Below are 18,262 nucleotides of genomic sequence, written 5' to 3' on the forward strand. Positions count from 1 at the left end.
CAGCACCGGGGACCTGGACACAGCCTGGGGACCTGGGGTCTCAGGGAGGTGGTGGGCTCTGAAGTAGCCCCCCAGGAAGGCTGGGATCCCCTCCCAGGCAGCGAGAAGCCCCGGGGCTCCCCAGGGAGCCGTACGCCTCACAGAGTTTAGTTATACAAAGACGCGTTTTGCCAAGGAAAATAAAAATAATTACTTTGCTTCAGTTGCCACAGCTTTTAAGCTAAGTAAATGCCCCCAGTCGTCCGTTCCTCCTTCCAACCCACCCTGACCCCTGTGCACACATGTGTGCGCACACACACACGTGTGCACACACACACACACTCTGCCTGGGCAACACGCACCCCATGCGCACATACATCCCACGCACATCCCGCCTGCACGTATACGTCCCCCCCGCCAAACACACTCGCATGTGGTAGAGGGAGGCTGCCTGGAAAGCCACAACATTTTGAGCCAAATGCAAAAGGTAATTAAGATCCCAAACCATTTGTTTCATCGACCCTTCTCCAGCCAGCCAGTCCCCGGCATGCCAGCAGCGGAGGGCTTTCCTGGGCTGGGATGCCCTTCTCCGTCAGGCAGGGACAGAAACCTGCTGTCAGGAGAAGTTCAACCAGTTTGTCAGCAGCAAACTTCTTTTTTTTTTTTTTTTTTTTTTAATCCTCCAAGTCCTGCTGGAACCTGAGGACACCGAAATGCCCAGCAAAGAGAGGTGCCTGCAGTAACACTCACAGCCTACCTACCAATGGAGGCAAACAGCTAACGCTGCGGTCAGGGAATAAGGATGTAAAATTAATGTTATGTTCAGCTGTAAATTTTGCAGGTGTGGCAGATTAATCCTGAAGGACTTTGTCATTTGCCTGAAACCTCCAGGTTTCCATTCCCATGGCTGAGTCTCCAAAGTCCCATTTTAGATCACGCTGTTGAAAATGTGCTATGTAATACCTTTTAAACGCAGTGTATTTATCCAGCCTAGGCAGGCTGGGAGCATTACAAATACTTCAAAATAGATAGGTGAAGACAGAGTTAATTCAAACTGAACTCAGGCATGAACTTCAAGACCAAAAGGCATTCCTGAATAACTCCCTGGGGAGACGTTTTCATTTCAGAAGAAGAGAGCCCAGAGCTGTGGATTAACAATTGTACAGCAAGGTACTTAAGACTGCCCATGCCCGGAGTTATTTGGGGACAGCTACTCCTGAATAACACCACGGGTAGACAGATCCTAAGCTAGGCAGACAGCGGTAAGCTCCTTTCCTTGCATTGCAACTTTTCCCATGTTAACCAGGAGGCATATTCCAACCGGGCAGAGCCTGTGCCAGCAACAGCCCCGCATGATCATCACATGGAAACCTCCCCCAGGAGCTGGAGGGAGCGAGCAGGGCTCAGCGGGAGAAGGATGGAGCCGAGATAACAGGACGAGACAGGACCAGAGGCAACGGGCTCAAGCTGAAACACGGGAGGTCCTGTCTTAACTTCAGGAAACGCTTTTTCGCTGTGAGCTGACAAGTACTGCGCAGGTTGCCCGGAGAGACTCCATCCTTAGAGAGATTAAAAAACTGTCCGGACGCAGTGCTGGGCAACCGGCTCTAGGTGACCCTGCTTGAGTAGGGGGGTTGGAGAAGTTGACCTCGGAGGTCCCTTCCAACCTCAGCCGGGCTGTGATGCCGAGATGCTGGCAGGAGGACAAGGCAGGAGCGGTCTGGAGCAGGGAAGGGGAACCGCTGCTGGGGGTCTCAGCCCCGCTGCTGCCATGAACCCAGGGGACCAGGACACCCTCCGTGTGCCTCAGGCTCCTGGCACAGAATCAAGGCCCTCCACAGCATCTTAAATAAGCGCATCGGGAAGGCAGTCAGAAACGGAACTGCTTGAACCGCAGGTAAAAGCCCTCTGTCTTCCACCTTCTTTGGGGCGATTCAAACCAGAGGAAGTCACAAGCCTGATCCGCGTTATGGCAGAACAGGTAGAAACAAGAGACCCTGTTAAGAACAGCAACAGAAAACCTCTGACTTGCTCGGAGCACCTCCCTGAGGCTCTGCTCGCCGCTGGCACAGCCCCCCACCTCCAGTGCTCACAGCAAGCCCACCGAGAGTTACCCAAGAAATGGGGGACACGTACACCGGCAGGTTAAACGCCCGGACGGGTGGTCTGTACCCAGGTACCAAGATGGATGCAGGACCCCACTCCACTCCTGCTGTCAGAACGTACGCAGCTCTTTTCGTTTCTGGTGGAGGTGACCCCTCTGCTGGAGATAGGAAGGGGGCTGCCCTGCCCCAGGCCCTCACCCTATGGCTGTTACAGCCCGCAGCATTTCCAGGGCACTGCACACCCCGTTTACAGCTTTTACTACCCTGCTGTAGCTCTACAGGGTGCCCTCCCCAGCAGACTCCCCAATCCCTTTTTCACCCACCTCTCTGACAATTCACCCACTAGAAATAGGTCCAGAAGACACAGAAACACATTCTTCACTAGGCTGAATATCTATTGTAATTTTACTAATCCGTTAAATGCTCTACCCAGGGACACAGCCACAAGGAGCCACGAGCTGTCTTGCTTTTCAGTACAGACACACTTGCACTGCCATTCATCTATGCTATCGTTTTAGAAATAATGCAGAGAAAAGAACTTAAAAGGGCACCAGAGAGTAGAAAGTATGCTGAGTCTTCAGCAGCAGCAGCAGGCTGTCCTGAGGAAATCATTCCTCGGATTCCTGAGATAAAGGAGACGAGACAGACGTTACCACACACCAGCATCCTTGCAGCCAGCCCAAGCCCCCTGGCTCTCCCGTCCTCCTCCTTTCGCAGGGCTTGCTCCGTTTATGCAAGAATTACCCTTCAGAGATGAGCAGACTCACCACGAAGCTGGGGTTATCTAGCCCGTTGAGCTCTTTGTCTGAGGAGGGGATCATGCCTTCCACTTGCCTTCACCAACTGCCTTGAAAAAAGAAAGACCAGTAAGAAGAGGAAAGCCTCCCAAATCGCCACTTCTCCCAGTCAACACAGCCCTAAAGAAATGGGGTGAGAAGATGCAGAAGCTGGACTTCAGGAGTCAACCGGCGCTCAGTCCTAGCTATTCATGCGAGCTGTATCACAGAAGTATTTCCTTTCACTTGGCTTATATAAGTGACTCCTTTTCTCCAGCTGATTAGAGGACCGGCATTCAAACCAAACTGGAAAGCAGCCCTTCCCTGGACTGAGTGAATCAGTAATTGATGGTACAAAAAACTTCCTCCGTAGGTAAGGATGCGAGGAGGCATCAGAGAGGCGAGACATTTCCTTGTTTTCCTGGCACAGCCTTGAAACTTATTGCTTCATTATTGATTCAACAGCAACTTGCCTTTTCCCTGTGGGCTGGGCGTGTTTGAAGAGCTGATCTTTAGAAAATTCAGTTTCTAGATGGTTTCACTTATTCTGCATGTAAACTATTGTGTATTTTGGCTTAGGTACAAACATCGTCATCTTGTATGATAATCCTATTAAAACATGAAAAGAATGAGGATTTTACTGGGAACCTATTTAAGGCAGCAACCAATAAAGTCATCAAAACGTGACACCAGGGAGGGATAAAAGACATAAGACTGAAAAAGGAATACTTCCTACTAAGGATCCTGGCTGAATGGGTGATCATTGGATGCCCCAAAGCATAATCACCTTCCTCTTAATAAGTAGCAAATGGTGTTAATGCTCTATCAAGCCGTTCTAGCCACCCCACCCCAGCCCTCCTCAGATTTAGTATCAATTTAATTTAATGGCTTCCCAAGGCAGTGAACTTCCCCAACCAGCTGCAGAGAGCTCCTGAGGAGAGGGACATGTTATCGCCTATGCTCAGTGACCACCCATTGGGAACATCTCCCGGTTTCCACACAGGAAGGGAGTAACTGAAATAAACTCTGGTCCCTATTTCTCCTGTAGAGCTTTGGTATTCTCAGACCTTCTCTTCAGACCAGGACTGCATTACAGGACGAGACAACCTCGCCCTAAACACCATCAATGAAGCTATCAGCTGCTGGACAGCTAAATATTAAGGCATCAAAATCATCAGACGTTCACGGCTTTGCCAGATCTCCTCTCTAAAGTCCCATTATGTAGGAACGTCCCCGTATTTTTAACTGCAGGGAGTGCATTTCCAGCCCCACTGACCTTGGCACGAGGCCACTGCTTTTCTGCAAGCTCTAAACAAAAATTCTTTTCCTGGTCAAACTAGCCAGGACACTTTTGCCCTCAACTCTACCAATTCCCAGCACAGAGGGAGCAGCTCAACCCCTGCCCGCCCTGTTGTACAGACTTACTCATCCCTCGTCCAGTGCACCGTATGGTTCATTGCGTCTTTACTGTTTCACCATATATATCAGCAGTGTCCATTAAGCAATACCAGTGAGGACGCAATACCAGTGAGGATGCACCATTGCAAGGCTCTAAGAAAAGGAGCATCAGATTTTTATATTCCTTTTTTGAAGGTACGTTCCTGCTTGCATTTCTTGATGGATACAGTACAGTTCTCCAAGAAGCCACCTAAATCTGTCCCTTCTGATATCCTCCATTAACCTTCTACTCCATTGCAAGAATCAGCCACTCTCTGTGCTTCACAACATCTCTTGCTGTGAATTTTTTTGTAAAGCCACAGCACAACATTCCTCTGAGGCTAGTCTGTCTTCCCAGTAGACTTTTATGAGACCTCCCATCAAAAAAGTCCTCCCCCTTTTAATTTCAGCCCAGCATCTGCTCAATGACTCCTCAGTCCTGCCATAACCTTGTTTTCAGATGAGACCTAGGCATTCAGTAACCAAGGTTTCTTCTCTTTGGTTGTATAAACTTGTGTAACAACGTGGGTGCATAACAACGCCTGTGTCATCTAGGCTAGCATTTGAAACTGCCCACACAAAGAGTATTAAGTGAGCAGGGTGAGAACAACAAAAAATAATAATAATTTAAAAAAATCAGTAATGACAACAATCTCTTTTCTCAAAAAAGCTGGGCAGAAAACAATTTTGCTGTTCTGGGAAACTCTGCAGTGCAAGAAACACACTGTAAGAGTACCAAGAGATTGCTGGTTTCTATGAAAAACACAGGAAATAAGTCCTACAGAGCCAAAAGCCTGGACATCAGAGTAGGCCTGTTAGGAATGAAGAGTTTAAGAGTACCAGCCTCTGGCCAATGAAAGGTTAGTGCTGTAATCTGGAATCTAGAAGAAGGCTACAAAATAGTACATGTCAAAGTAGAAATTTATGGAGTCTATGTGAAATGCCCCAGCCTGGAATATCCTGCCCTTGGAAATAAGCAAAGCAAGTAGGAAGTCTCTGTGTGCATGCAACTGTCTGTGTACGTCATATGTATATGTACATGCGTATGTTTGTGTATATATAACAGGATTAGCAAGAAATTACTAAACTGTGAGGTTTTCCAGAACAAGGAATTACTCAATTAGCAAAGACGCATGCTTAAGCAGTAATGTTGTCAATAACTGGTTGTTGTGGTTTAACCCCAGCCAGCAGCTCAGCACCACGCAGCTGCTCATTCACTTCCCCCCCACACCCAGTGGGATGGGGGACAAAATTGGGAAAAGAAGTAAAACTCGTGGGTCGAGATAAGAGCAGTTTAATAGAACAGAAAAAAAACCCAATAATGATAACGATAGCACTAATAAAATGCCAATAGGAACAATAAAAGGATTGGAATGTACAAATGATGCATAATGCAATTGCTCACCACCCGCCGATTGATGCCCAGTTAGTCCCTGAGCAGTGATTCCCCCAGCCCCACTCCCCCCAGTTTATATACTCGACATGATGTTACATGGTATGGAATATTCCCTTGGCCAGTTTGGGTCAGCTGTCCTGGCTGTGTCCCCTCCCAACTCCTTGTGCCCCTGCAGCCTTCTTGCTGGCTGGGCATGAGAAGCTGAAAAATCCTTGACTTGGTCTAAACAGTACTCAGTGACAACTGAAAACATCAGTGTTATCAACATTCTTCACATACTGAACCCAAAACACAGCACTGTACCAGCTACTAGAAAGAAAGTTAACTCTCTCCCAGCTGAAACCAGGACAAAGGAGGTGATCCGCGGGTGATCTGCCGGGAAGGTGGAAGCCCCCAGCCAAGACCCTGGAGCTGGGAGAGCTGCAGCCCTCCCTTCTTTCTCGCCCTCCCCACGAGGAAAGGGCTTGCTGAGCCGGGGCACGGACACGCTCCTCTCCTGAGCCTGGGGTCACAGCCAGGTGCCCGGCTCCAAAGCTCTGCACGGAAAGCTGCCACTGGAAAGCAGGGAGAGAACGGTGTTGAAATCCCCCCCCGGCAGGATATTGATTTTGCAATAATAAGCCCCTTTATCTCCCTCGGCCCCAGGAATAGCTCTTAAGAGCATTAGCAAAGGAATAATCCGTGTCATCTACTCAGCATTTTGAGCACAAGCTCCAGCATGGCTATTGTGTCCCCAGGGTTTTGCTGAGCCCATTCATTCCCCGGCACATGTGACGAGATTTACCACCGCCGGCCATGCTGAAGGCCATGCTTGCAGCACGTGCTCGGTCCCCAGCTATTTCGCATTAGGACACGTCCAGCAGCGGGGAGGGGGGCGGAGGGCACCGGTTTGGCTCTTCCCACACTGTCTTCCAGCCATCGGTAGCCGTGGGGCCAGTCCTGGCAGAAAAAGGTACACGGGCACCGGGCTTAGGCTCTGCGGAGGGACCAGTTGAGGGTCGGTCCCGTCCGATCGGACGGGTGCATCCCCAGTGCCCACGGGGTTGCCCGCATCCCGGCTGCTGGGAGATGACTGTGTTTGCACCCGAGGCCGGCTCCTCTGCTGTCACAGCCCAGCCTGCCTCAAAACTTACGTACATTGCACAAACAAACAGCAAAATCCCTGCAGTCAGAAGGGGAAAGGAGAAAAAAAAACAAAACCACAAACAAAACAAGAAACCAATGATATTCACTGAGCCGGGGTGGACCCCCCCTCCTCAGCCCAATCTCCAAGGGGAGCCAAGGAAATCGCACTGTTTAAGAAGGATTAAGCAGGAAAGAGAAGAAATTAAAGTAGTTTCTGAGCAAGATCATTCTGAGTCATGGGAGGTTGAAACAGGTTTTCCTGAGAAAGCAAGTAAATCCCTTGGAGAGAAGCCCAGAGAGGTACCAGCACAAGCAAAACCAAAAAGGAGTGTCTGAGAGACAGAAGGATACACAGACAGTGTAGGATTAAGGCGTTCCCAGGTTCAAAGGCCCACGGGGGTGACGAGAAACCTCTCTGCAAGTGCAAGAAGGGCCAGAGCACTGCTGAGCCACCCTGGCTGCGAGCGAGAGGGTGTCCCAGTGCCGGGGAGGGACCACAGCCAAGGTCCAGCACTGCCCAGCCCCGCAGATCCCCTCCTTGCCGCAGACCCCCTCGGCTGCATCCCCGGGATGGGATGGGATAGGGGTTCGATTCCATCCGACATGTTTATTTCCCCTTTATGCACTGCAGTAAATCACACTAAGACCGTAAGATCGCTGTTTGGTTTTACAAACAGGAGCTGCCCGCACATCCAAGGCAAAATTTTGGGTCCCCCAGACCCAGGTGGGCAGCCGTGCTCAGCCAAGCACATTGGCTGCAGCTACAGGACACAAAAGAGAGATGAGCAAAAACCGACCCACAGAGGCAGAGCATCTCCCTGCCAAGCTGTGAGCACTTGCAAATGTCTTCACACCCAGCCACCGCCGAAGCTGCTGTATTCGTGCCCGTGCTGTTAATGAGTAACAGCCTGGGCTTTAACCCTTATACCTGCAGTAAGTCCCAGGTTGCCCCAGGACAAGCAAGGGTGCAGGACAGGAGGGGCAACGGAGACCCCAGGGTGAGGGGATCTCCAGGGGCTGCAAGGAGGGGAGAAGATAGCCACAGCAGGGGATGCTCCAAAAAATGCCACAAAGCCCCGCTGGCCCCACAGCGGGCGTGCTGGCCCCACGGGAAAGTCTTGGGACAGAGGCATTGCCTGCTTGAAACCATCTTGGTCTCAAGTACTCGGGCAATGCAGCGATTCCTGGGCACACACGAGGGACCAGGCAGGTAGGGGCAGGTAAGAGCAACCTACAGCCCAGGAGGCAAGAGCTGGTCGCTACGACAGCTATAAAACATCATAAAACATCAGGGCCTGAAGTGACAAGCAGAGGTGTCGTGCAGAGGGAACCCCAAGGAAAAGGGAAAACTGATTTCTCTGTGGTTCCCACAGCGGCAAAGCTGGCAGAGTTGCTGCTATGAAACCCTTTTGATTCCCACGGTTTGTATCCTGCTCCACTGCTGTTTACAGAAAATCAGCCCTAGGGTTGGGCGGGAGGGAAGAGATGAGCACAGGAGGGTCTGCAGCTCAGGAGTCCCTGCAGCAAGCTGGAGCATGGATTTTGGCAGGTAGAGGAGGAGGAAGAGGAGGAGGAGGAGGAGGGTGCCTGATGTGCAGCTCCAGCACCCGGAGAGATGGTGACAGCCAGCCCCTGCAGGAGGGAGCTGTAAAAGATGGATCCCAAGCGCTTGCTGCTTCTCACTGCCTTTCCCACGCCTGGTTTCTCCGCAGGGCTTCGGAGCCGCTCAGCCGAGCGGCCAGAGCAGGGCTGGCAGTGCTAGGAGCGGGGACGCGGGGTTTGTGGCACGGAGAAGCAAGGAGGAGAGGCAAACCCCGGGGGGAGAGCGGCTGCTAGCTTTGCTGCTCAAGGCTTAATGCCCTAAGAGCCCAGCTGACTCCTGCTCAGAAGCAAAGGGAAACCGCAGGCGCTCGGGACAGCCAGGCACCCGATGATGCCGTGTTTCCCCAAACCATGACGGGACAAAAGTTCGGGAAATGCATCGCCCTTTGCCTGCTGCCCTGGAGCTGCCTGAGTTTTGCCTGGAGCGATGCCGCTGGGGCCGGGACCGCCTCGCCCGGGGCAGGACACATCAGAAAGGGGCTGCCCAGGGACACTGCCAACGGGACCGACGTACGCAGCAACATCTCAGGTACTCGAGCGAGCGATCGCCCACCTCTCCTCCCTCTGCAGGGCTGCTCGGGACCCCCCCCCGGTGCAGGCACACACGCGGTGAAGGGCGCGGGGACGTGTTGCCGATGGCGTGATGATGCTTCTCCCACGGGTGCGGAGGCACGGCGAGGGCACGCGTAGGGCTGCGGGGCTTCGTGTGGTCCTCACGGCCACAGCGGCTTCTGTGGTCTGGGAGAGATGTGACGCGTCCAAGGCAAGGTTAAGGAAGGAAATTTAAGGCTCAACTGTCTTCCTTGGAGAGTAAAGTCCTCCTCCACATTAACCTCTATGCGTATCGTGATGGACCAGCTCCCTGTGCAGGGTACGGGCGCACTGAACACATCCCTGTCCCCAAGGGCTGAGCTCCAACCCTTGGGAAGAAATGAGGATGGAGATTTTTTAAAAGCACAAATAATCTCCAAATGCTGAGGGTAATTATTTTTATTCAATCCACTTCCTAGAGCAGAGCACTCGATGTTCCCCAGCAAGTGGGACACGGCGTCGGAGCTGCCGTGGGGTGGCTGCCCGTCTCTGTGTGCGAGCAGCAGCACAGAGCAGCCCATGCCAAACTGTTGAACCCTTCACCTTCCCAAAGCTTTATGAACTATCTGTTGTTTCCAAAGTGCCTGTTAGGAACAGTCCCTGGACCACCTTATCTCCAAATCACGGTGAGGGATTGTCGGGGAAGGTGCTAGCCAGTGCCAGACAATTTAACCCTACAACGGATCCAGTCCAGGCATGTTGGCAGCCTCCCTGGTACCGCTGAATTTACTCATATAGATACAGCTCCACTACCTGTTAACAGTATTGCTGGACTTACTTAGAGAACATCTGATCTTACTCAACCCGATTTGTTTCTTGTCAGCCCTTCTGGAGGAGAACCCTACATCATCTCAGCAAAAGCAGAGGCAAACCAAACCTCTCTCTCACTTTAGCTTTTACTGCCCGTAAGCTAGATAAAGCACAGTTCTGCCTGCAGATTTTAAGCTTGGCTTAACTAGAGTTGATCAGAGTATTTTCCCTTAATTCAGAATATTGGTACCTGTGATCCTGTTACACGAGAATCTAGTCATCTGCATTTTCTTGGCCTTGTGTTACTATAGCCAGGGTTTTTTTTGCAAGCACACAGTCAGACTGGCATCCCTTTTGGAGCCTGCCTCACTCCCAGCTCTCGCCAGGTACTAGCAAGCTGGAACAAGGACAGCAATAAAGATGCAAAGGGTGCAATGCAGAAAGGATGACCTAAGGAGGATAACTGAGTAACTCGGGACAGTTGTGGGTAACAAATCAGAAAAAAATTTAAAGGCTGGGACAGAAAAAGTATCTCTCTGTAGCATAGGGTAGTAGTTTTATTGCTTTGAGTTCCAGCCAACAATATTCTCCCAGAATACTGGGGTATTAAAAAATGCCTGTCCTCTTCCTTTCCCCTCCTCAGGGTCGCCCTCTGCCCACCGTCCCCATCCTCTACCTTCCCAGCCCCACTTCTGCTGTTCGGCAGCCGCTCACCCTGCAGAGTTTGCAACTAGAAGACTTATTTTCCAGACAAAGCCACTAGACTTCCCTACGCCTGTCCTTTAGGATTACGCAAAAAAAAAAAAAAAAAAAAAAAATCAGAGACTTGCAGGACCAGCAGGAGCGACGCAGGGGCCAGGCAGCCTTTGCAAAAAGCATCCCCAGCCAGGGCTTTGTCACCGCCTGCATTTAACATCTCCCCTTCTCCCCCAGCACTGTGCATGGCTCTCCCCCCGCCGCGCCACGGATACTACTACGTGGACAGAGGCTCGGGCATCTCCGTGGGCTCGGTCCTCGTGTACTGGTGCCAGGACGGGTTCCAGCTGGTGGGTAGCCAGAGGCTCTCCTGCCTGCGCCGGGAGAGCGCTTCGTCCTGGAGCCACCCCCCGCCCCACTGCCAGGGTAAGGAGCCCACCGGCGTGACCCAGCCCCTGTGCCCAATTTGGGGGTCTTAACGGGGTGCAGGTGATTGCCGACCGATTGCTGAGTCAGGAGGGGAGGTGCAGCCGCTGGCCTTTGCGCTGGGGTTTGCTGACGAGGAGAGAGGAGGTGGGGTGCCCCGGCCACCCCAAAAGGGGATGGGGGTCCAGCTTTACCTGGTCGGCGGTACAGGTGAAATGCCATGCTTCAGCACGGTCCCCGCAGCAGCATTTCGTGAGCTGCGTAAGGCAGAGGGTGAATCCACCCGGCGTGGGCTGAGCAGATAACCAGCTCTTCTCTCGCTCCCAGTACCTGGCGCAGAAGTCACCAAGTCGGGTCAAAACCTGGTAGCGGCTGATGCCCGGCTCTGGGTGTCAGGAACAGGGGCTCCAGGGCACAGCCAAAAGTTTTCAGGAGAAGGAAAACTGAACTTGGCAGCACCCCAGCACGTGCTGGGTCACGAAAGCGCGTGCAGAGCATGTGCCGGTTGCAAATGGCCCTCGTGGTTTTTTGTGGCATGAGCTCATCGAGAACGAATGGCTTAACGTCGAAGCAACAAAGTTTATTGCTTTAAAAGCTTTCCCTCACGCACTGCGTGTTGCGTGCGTATATAAAATAATTTCAGGAAAATGGCTCTCAAGAAAGTTTTATGTTTTTGCACCGGCAAGCAAAACCACAGAAGTTGTAAATGCTATATAGCTTACGTGTGAATTATATTGCTCGTGCTGGGTGCTGACAATCAAAGACCCGGGGCCCTCTCAGAAACAGTTTACAGGCAAACCTGTGGTGCAATAGCTGGCTAAAAAAAGTTAGAAGTAGAAAAGGTCTGCCGCATTCACTTTTGCTGCTTCTCTTCCACTTGCTCAGGAGAAGAAAATCCATTTTGAAATGGTAGCACCTCACGAAGGTCAAATTAGAAACCAAAGTGCCTCAGCCATAGGACAACCCTGCAGGTGCTTCACCTCAGAAGCACCCCAGGCAGCTTGCCCTTTAAAAATGAAAACAGAAATAAAGCAATTCACCTCAGCTCAGAGCTATAAAACCTGGTGACACACAGTCAGTGAGTACCTTTCATTCATAAAAATGAACACAGCAAAATAAAAGCAATAAACTTTGTTGCAATAGGTCACAGGTACTCCTGTAGTAAAACAGTCATAAAGCTCATTAGCAAACCTTGTCTCCTCAGCCCTAAACGAAGCCTGCAGTTTGTGCACCACTTAACACAGAAACAACTTGAGTGAACAAAACAAAACAAAAAAAACCCCTCCAAACTTTAAATCACACCTTGAGTTCCCCAAAATAAAGAGGTTTTAAGACAATTTTAAGGAAAAAGAATCCCCACGCGCTTGTTCTCTTTGAAACAAAAAGCAAATCTCTGTACTTTCAGGAGCCTTAGTTTGGTTATTTTGCAAGTGTCATAAGGTTGGGGTTTTTGAATCCGTGTATTTTATTACTTTGAAAACCTAAACATACCATTTTTAGCAAATTCTTTCTTATTATTTTGCCCTTGGGATGGGAGCCACTTCCCTAACTTTAGACATTTACAATGCAAACAGCATTTAGGTTCCCTTTATGCTTTGATCAGGATGTAATTCATCTGCTCTTTCCGGACATCGTCCTTATGGCAGGTAAGGATCACACGCTCGGATGGACGGCACGCGTTCTGAAGGAAGTGGCTATTTTTTACGCTGAGGGTGGTGGAGCACTGGCACAGGTTGCCGAGAGGTGGTCGATGCCCCATCCCGGGAAACATTCAAGATCGGGTTGGACGGGGCTCTGAGCAACCTGGTCTAGTGGAAGGTGTCCCTGCTCGTTGCAGGGGGGTTGGAACTAGGTAACCTTTAAAGGTCCCTTCCAACCCAAACTATTCTATGGTTATGTCCATCGAAGTTTCCAATTAATTGGTTGGTTTTGTTTTTAATTTCACAAGCCAATTTTTCTTTCAAATACTCATGCTTCCTTAACCCTTTTTACCTTTTTTCCTTTTTATCTTTTTTCCTTATAAACTTTTTTCTCCTTTTTAACTTTTTCCCTTTTTAACTCTTTTTCTTCTTTTTTCAACTTTTTCCTTTTTTTCCTTCCCAAGGAACAGTTACACAAAAATAAATGTTCCAGGTTAAAAAAAAAAAAGTTACCACCATTTTTTTTTTCCTGAGGCTTAATTCCTGCTACCTTTGTGCTTTATGCAAGACACATTGAACATGTTCCACTTTCTGTCTGATGTGATTATTTTACTTTAATTATTTAAAGAAAATATCAACTTTTAATATGATTCCCACCACTCCCCATTAACTTTCGTGTTTATCGAGCCAGCATGCCGTCCCCCACAATCACCATTCTTTTTCTAAGCAGCTATTAATAACCACTACACCCTGAAGCGTAACTTCAGGTTACCCCCCCGGCCCCACTCACCGCCCCCCCGCTCTGCCCCGCAGCCGCCCCGCAGCCCTCGGCCACCGGCTCCCGCGCCGCGGTGGCCGCCTCGCTGCTCAGCGGAGCCGTTATCCTGGCCCTGTCCGTCTCCTTCGCCGTCTGCTGCTGGCGGGACAAGGCGAGGAAGAACCGCGGTGGGTGAGTATGTGGCGGGGGGGGAGGTGGTTTTGGGAAGGGGGGGGTGAAGAGCCAGAGCTACGGGACAACTGCCGAGACACGAAGCCAGGCGGGTTGCACCCACCCAGGACAGACGCATCTTGCGACCCACCTCCCTTCCAGCACGACCCTCCCCGTTCTCGTGTCCGAAACCACCTGCAGCTCGACACGCTCACGCGTAAAAAAACGTTAAAGCGCTGCCCCAAAGCGGAGCTATGTTTGTCCCCGGTGAGGAAGAGGGGGCTGCTTCGCGAGGGGTCCCGGCAGCGGGGACGCTGCTGGTGATGGCAGAGAGGGCTCCTGCAAGGAACGCCGCAGCACGTGCAAAGCTGTTCACTTGGTGATTTACAAAAAGCTCTCCCTATCGGAGGGAGAAGGGAACGGACAATACGCGGAGGACGGTCGGTGCGAATATCCCTTTCTGAGGGTGAGGTCAGTGTGACTGCCCGTGCGCGGTCCAGCGGGGCGAAAAGAGGAGCACCCCCCTCTGGGGAGGGCAGGGAGAGGAGCTGTGGTGGGGAGCGGGGCTGGGCCAGCAGAGGTGCCACCAGGCAGGACCACGCTCGCGGAGCAGCCTCTCTGCAGCGGCACTTCCCCGTTTTCCCAACCTACGGTCCGGCAGGACCGCTTTGGTTTTGCCAGCGACGTTACCCTGAACAAGGGATCGCAGCGACAGGGACCATGCAGGAGCCTACCTAGGGATGCAGCTTTAACCGAGAGCCTAATTTCTTACTGTCAGAAGCTCACAAGGAGTAAAAAACACCCTGCTAGAGATAAAATCTCAATCTCTCAGCAGGCACCAGCCATACCTCTCCCTGCTCTTCCCCAGGCTGGCCGGTGCCTCGCCAGCACCCCTTTTCTGCGGGGCTGAAATAGCTTCGGTGCTTTCTTCTGGGAGCGGAGGAAGAGGGTCAAAACCACTGGGTCACAACCTTGGTTTAGGATACAAACGTGCCAAACCTTTCCGGGGCCAGGGAGGGTGAACGAAAACCACCAGTCGACAAAGCGCAAAGAAAAGCATCTGCGTGGGCATCTCTCTCTCCACCTTGCAGGCAGCAGAATAGGAGGAAAGTCAGAGGAGGATGGAAGCGTGACCCCTCCACCCCCGAGAGGGGCAGGAACGCTTTCGGGAGACTGAAACACTACCACCGGCGCGATTACCACCTCTCGGCCCTCTCCAGCTCCGTGTTCCCGGGGGCGTTCGCGGGCTGCAATAACCTGGCTTTCCAAAGGTAGGGCTCAGCCCCCCGTGCTGGCACCGCTCCCCCAGCCCCTTGCGCAGGGGCAAGAGCTGCTCCCAGACTACTCGGAGGCAGGAGCAGCCAGATCTAAAAGCCCAGTCGCTCGGGCATTTGAGACCCTGCCTCATCCTCTTACACGCTCCCCATTTAGCGCCTAACACCAACGAAACCCTTCCAAGGGGGAGAGGATCCGGAGGCGCAGGGCGCTCCTTCGCCCTGCCTCAGCATCGCCTGGGTGGGCTGCGGGCTCCCATCGGCCCCGCAGCCCCCTCTTACTACCCCCTCGTCCTCTTGCCTTTACCAGGAGCCCTGAAAACCCGCCGAAGGTGCCCCCGCAGACCCGGTACCCCGAAGCAGGGGTCTTGCCCCCGCTGGCATTACAGCCCGGCACACTGCCCGTCGCTGCCCTGCCCGGCCACCCGTCCCGCAGCGTCCTGCTGCCCGCCGTGCCCTGCCGCGCCGACCTCCCCAGGGACCTGCTCCCCCTCTACTACAGAAGCTACGAGGAACATAAGCTCTTCGACAAGTTCGGGAGGCCGGTTTGAAAATTTGAACTGCCATTCCACTTTTTTTTTTTTTTTGTCCGTCCCCCCCCTCTTTTTTCTTTTAACACCATCAATTCCTTGAAAACGCTGCAGAGCTCAGGAAAGAATCTCACAAGAGCCAATTACTGCACCTGGGTTTTCAAATGGAGAAAATTTGACACTTTGTGTTGAAAGGCTTTTTTGATAGAAACCTTTTATTTCTCTCCCCTGTCCAGAAGTGCACATTTCAAACAAGAGTTCCTGGGTTACAAGCTTCTTAATTGATCATTTCGGTGAGATGCATAAAGCCAAGTCTGAGCAGCTCCAGCTTAACCTACAAGCTGAGCATGTGCAGACTTTCAGGTTTTAAACACAAGAGGCTGATTTTCTGTTTAGGGCTCTTTTAAAGGCTGAAAGTGAAGACAGCCAGTTACCAGGAACAAGGAATCCATGTCATTAGATAATTGGAAGCATTTACAATTCATTGCACTTGAATGTAGGCTGAGATTTAAAGGGGGGGTTTTGTTGTTCAGAACTCACCATATCTTCCCATTTCTACACAGACAGTCTTAGACTTGTGAGATGCAGTGACAAGTGTGCAAAGATAGCCAGTCATGAGGAAAACATGAATTTATCTTTAATACAAAGGATCTAGCACATTCGGGGAAAAAAATCCCAATAACAATGAAAAAAAAAACCCACCAAAAAAACAAAAAAAAACCCACTTGGGGTTTTTCATCCCCTCTCTCCTGCATTAGACATTCTCATCAGGACCTACAGCAGCACCCGAAGAGCTAGCCTAAGTGCCATCATTTGCATTCAGAAAGCAAAGACACCTGTATTTCTGTCCAGGATTTCCTGGGTGGAAATAGAGGGGCATGTTCCAGGCAGTGAGCCTGGCCAAGCAGCTTCGGGACACCTCGGCCCCGTTCGCACCGCAGGACAGACGTATTCCTGCACAGCGTGCCCGACGCAGTTTGGGCAGATGGGGCTTGTTGAGTAACGTGGCATCACGTGTGCCCAGAGATGCTTCTCTTAATTTGGGAGGCATTACGGTGTCAGTCAGAAGAGGTGCTGGCAGCTCCAAAAGCCGCTGCATGCATGGGGCAGGGAATAAGAACGAGCACCCAGGACGTGAACCCCCAGCATCACCTGCCATCCAGTGCTCAAGGATGCAAACTGCAATACTCAAACAAGCCTGCTGCAAAGGCTAGGAGTTTTAGTCTGCTGACTTCATTTCTATCAACATTTGCATCCCATTTCAAGGGCAGAAGCCTTAAAAGATGCAAGGTAGCACATTTTTGTGCTAAGGCAATTCCTACTAGTGGACATCTGGGAACCACTGCCGCTCCTCCCTGGAAAGAGAGCTAGGGACGCTGTTTTTTCTATTTCTAATAACAATGAAGGAATCTCTCCTTATTCCACCTCCTATGTCTTCTTTCCACATCGCCAAGCTATGGAAAGTCTGGTTTGGGGGCTGGGTTTGATGGGGGAGGGAGCAGGTGGTAAAGCTTTTACAGATCCCTCGCAAAAGATGACAACACTGGCAGTGGCCATTTACCAGCAACTGCACCACGAGAAGGAAAAAACCTTTCACTCTCCTCAGACAACTGAAGCTGTAGAAAGGACAGGAAAAACAGGACCTGCTCCACGCTTCCCTTTGGCTCACATCCTCACCTTTTTCTCCTGCCTCTTTTTCCAGCCAAGTCTAAGGCACAGGGAGGGGAATAATCCTGCTTCAAGGTACGCTGTTCTTCGGTCCCCTCCTGGATGCTCACCAGACCGCCCAGACCACCCGTGGGAAAGGTGCTCTGTGTGCAGGCACGCCGGCCGCGACGTTGGACACAGCACTGCGCGTGGTTTGGGTTTGTGTGGCGGGGTTTTGGTAGCGGAAGAGGGGCTGCAGGGCGGCTCCTGCGAGAAGCTGCTCGAAGCTCCCCCGGCTCCAAGTCAGACCTGCCGCTGGCCAAGGCCGAGCCCATCAGCGATGGTGGTAACATCTCTGGGAGAACAGATTTCAGAAGGGGAACCTGCAGTGGGGGAGGAGGTTGGAATGCGAGAGAAACCCCTCTGCAGATACCGAGGTCAGTGAGGAAGGAGGGGAGGAGGAGGGGATGCCCCTGCGGCGAGGCGGCAGGCTGTCCCCCCCAGCCCACGGAGGGGAGCGGGGGAGCGGATGCCCACCTGCAGCCCGGGGAGAGAGGAGCCCATGCCGGAGCAGGGGGTGGATGCCCCACAAGATGGCCGGGACTCTGTGGGAAAGCCCACGCTGGAGCAGGCTGTGCCTGAAGGACTGCAGCCCGCGGAAGGGACCCACATTGGAGCAGTTTGGGAAAAACTGTCTCCCTTGGGAGGGACCCCACATGGGAGCAGGGGCTGAGTGCGGAGTCCTCCTCCCCCTGAGGAGGAAGGAGCGGCAGAGACAAGGTGGGATGAACTGACCCCAGCCCCGTTCCCCGTCCCCCTGCGCTGCTGGAGGGGAGGAGGTGGAGAGAACTGGGAGTGGAGTTGAGCCTGGGAAGGAGGGAAGAGGGGAAGTGTTTTAAGATTTGGTTTTACTTTTCAGTATCCTTGTTTAAATTTGACTGCTAGTAAATTAAATTGGTATTGTGAGTTTTTTTTAGCCCAAGTTGAGCCTGTCTTTTCCCCATGACCATCACTGGTGAGTGATCCCTCCCTGTCCCTGTCTTGACGCAGGAGCGTTTCTTTATATTTTCTCCTCCCCATTCCACCAAGGCCAGGGGGGGAAAGTGAGCAAGTAGCTGCTTGGTGTTTTGTTGCCAGCTGGGCTGAAACCACAACAGGGTGTTTTGGGCTCAGGAGCACATCAGTGTCATACCCGCAGACTACGCTTCCACTTCTGTCTCACCAAAACAGGTTTCATGGCCAGGAATTCAGCCCAGGATCTGCCCTGCAAACAGCACTGCCCAATTGCTTGTTCACATCGGAAGGAGTTGTCTTGTTAAGAGACAAAAATCAGGAAAAATAAAACCCAGAAGGGAAACTG

At 51.9% G+C, this 18,262-nt stretch overlaps 2 protein-coding genes across 3 annotated transcripts in view; one reads left to right on the plus strand and one right to left on the minus strand.

Moving 5' to 3' along the window:
• LOC104314055 (solute carrier family 23 member 1) overlaps positions 1 to 18,262 on the minus strand; it is a 39,962-nt gene that overhangs the window by 19,776 nt on the left and 1,924 nt on the right. Inside the window, exon 1 of one of the 2 annotated variants that reach the window (XM_069773282.1) lies at positions 2,852 to 3,321. The exons of the other annotated variant lie outside the window; for it this stretch is intronic. Coding sequence (XP_069629383.1) covers positions 2,852 to 2,905 — 54 coding nt within the window. The 5' untranslated portion in view covers positions 2,906 to 3,321. Of the gene's footprint in view, positions 1 to 2,851; positions 3,322 to 18,262 lie in introns of those variants that run through there. 2 annotated transcript variants of the gene reach the window in all.
• Positions 8,381 to 16,650, plus strand: LOC138682478 (sushi domain-containing protein 3-like). The gene is made up of 5 exons (XM_069773373.1): positions 8,381 to 8,949; positions 10,695 to 10,883; positions 13,337 to 13,472; positions 14,543 to 14,722; positions 15,036 to 16,650. The coding sequence occupies exons 1-5, from the start codon at positions 8,772 to 8,774 to the stop codon at positions 15,274 to 15,276; spliced, it is 924 nt and encodes a 307-aa protein (XP_069629474.1). The 5' UTR covers positions 8,381 to 8,771; the 3' UTR covers positions 15,277 to 16,650.

The sequence above is a fragment of the Haliaeetus albicilla genome, chromosome 28 (assembly GCF_947461875.1).
Source record: "Haliaeetus albicilla chromosome 28, bHalAlb1.1, whole genome shotgun sequence".
NCBI lineage: Eukaryota > Metazoa > Chordata > Aves > Accipitriformes > Accipitridae > Haliaeetus > Haliaeetus albicilla.

Coding starts and splice junctions, on each gene's coding strand:
- LOC138682478 (XM_069773373.1), top strand. CDS start 8,772: ATGACGGGACAAAAGTTCGGGAAATGCATCGCCCTTTGCCTGCTGCCC. Junction 10,884..13,336: donor CCCCCCGCCCCACTGCCAGG/GTAAGGAGCCCA, acceptor TCTGCCCCGCAG/CCGCCCCGCAGCCCTCGGCC. Junction 13,473..14,542: donor GCGAGGAAGAACCGCGGTGG/GTGAGTATGTGG, acceptor TCCACCTTGCAG/GCAGCAGAATAGGAGGAAAG.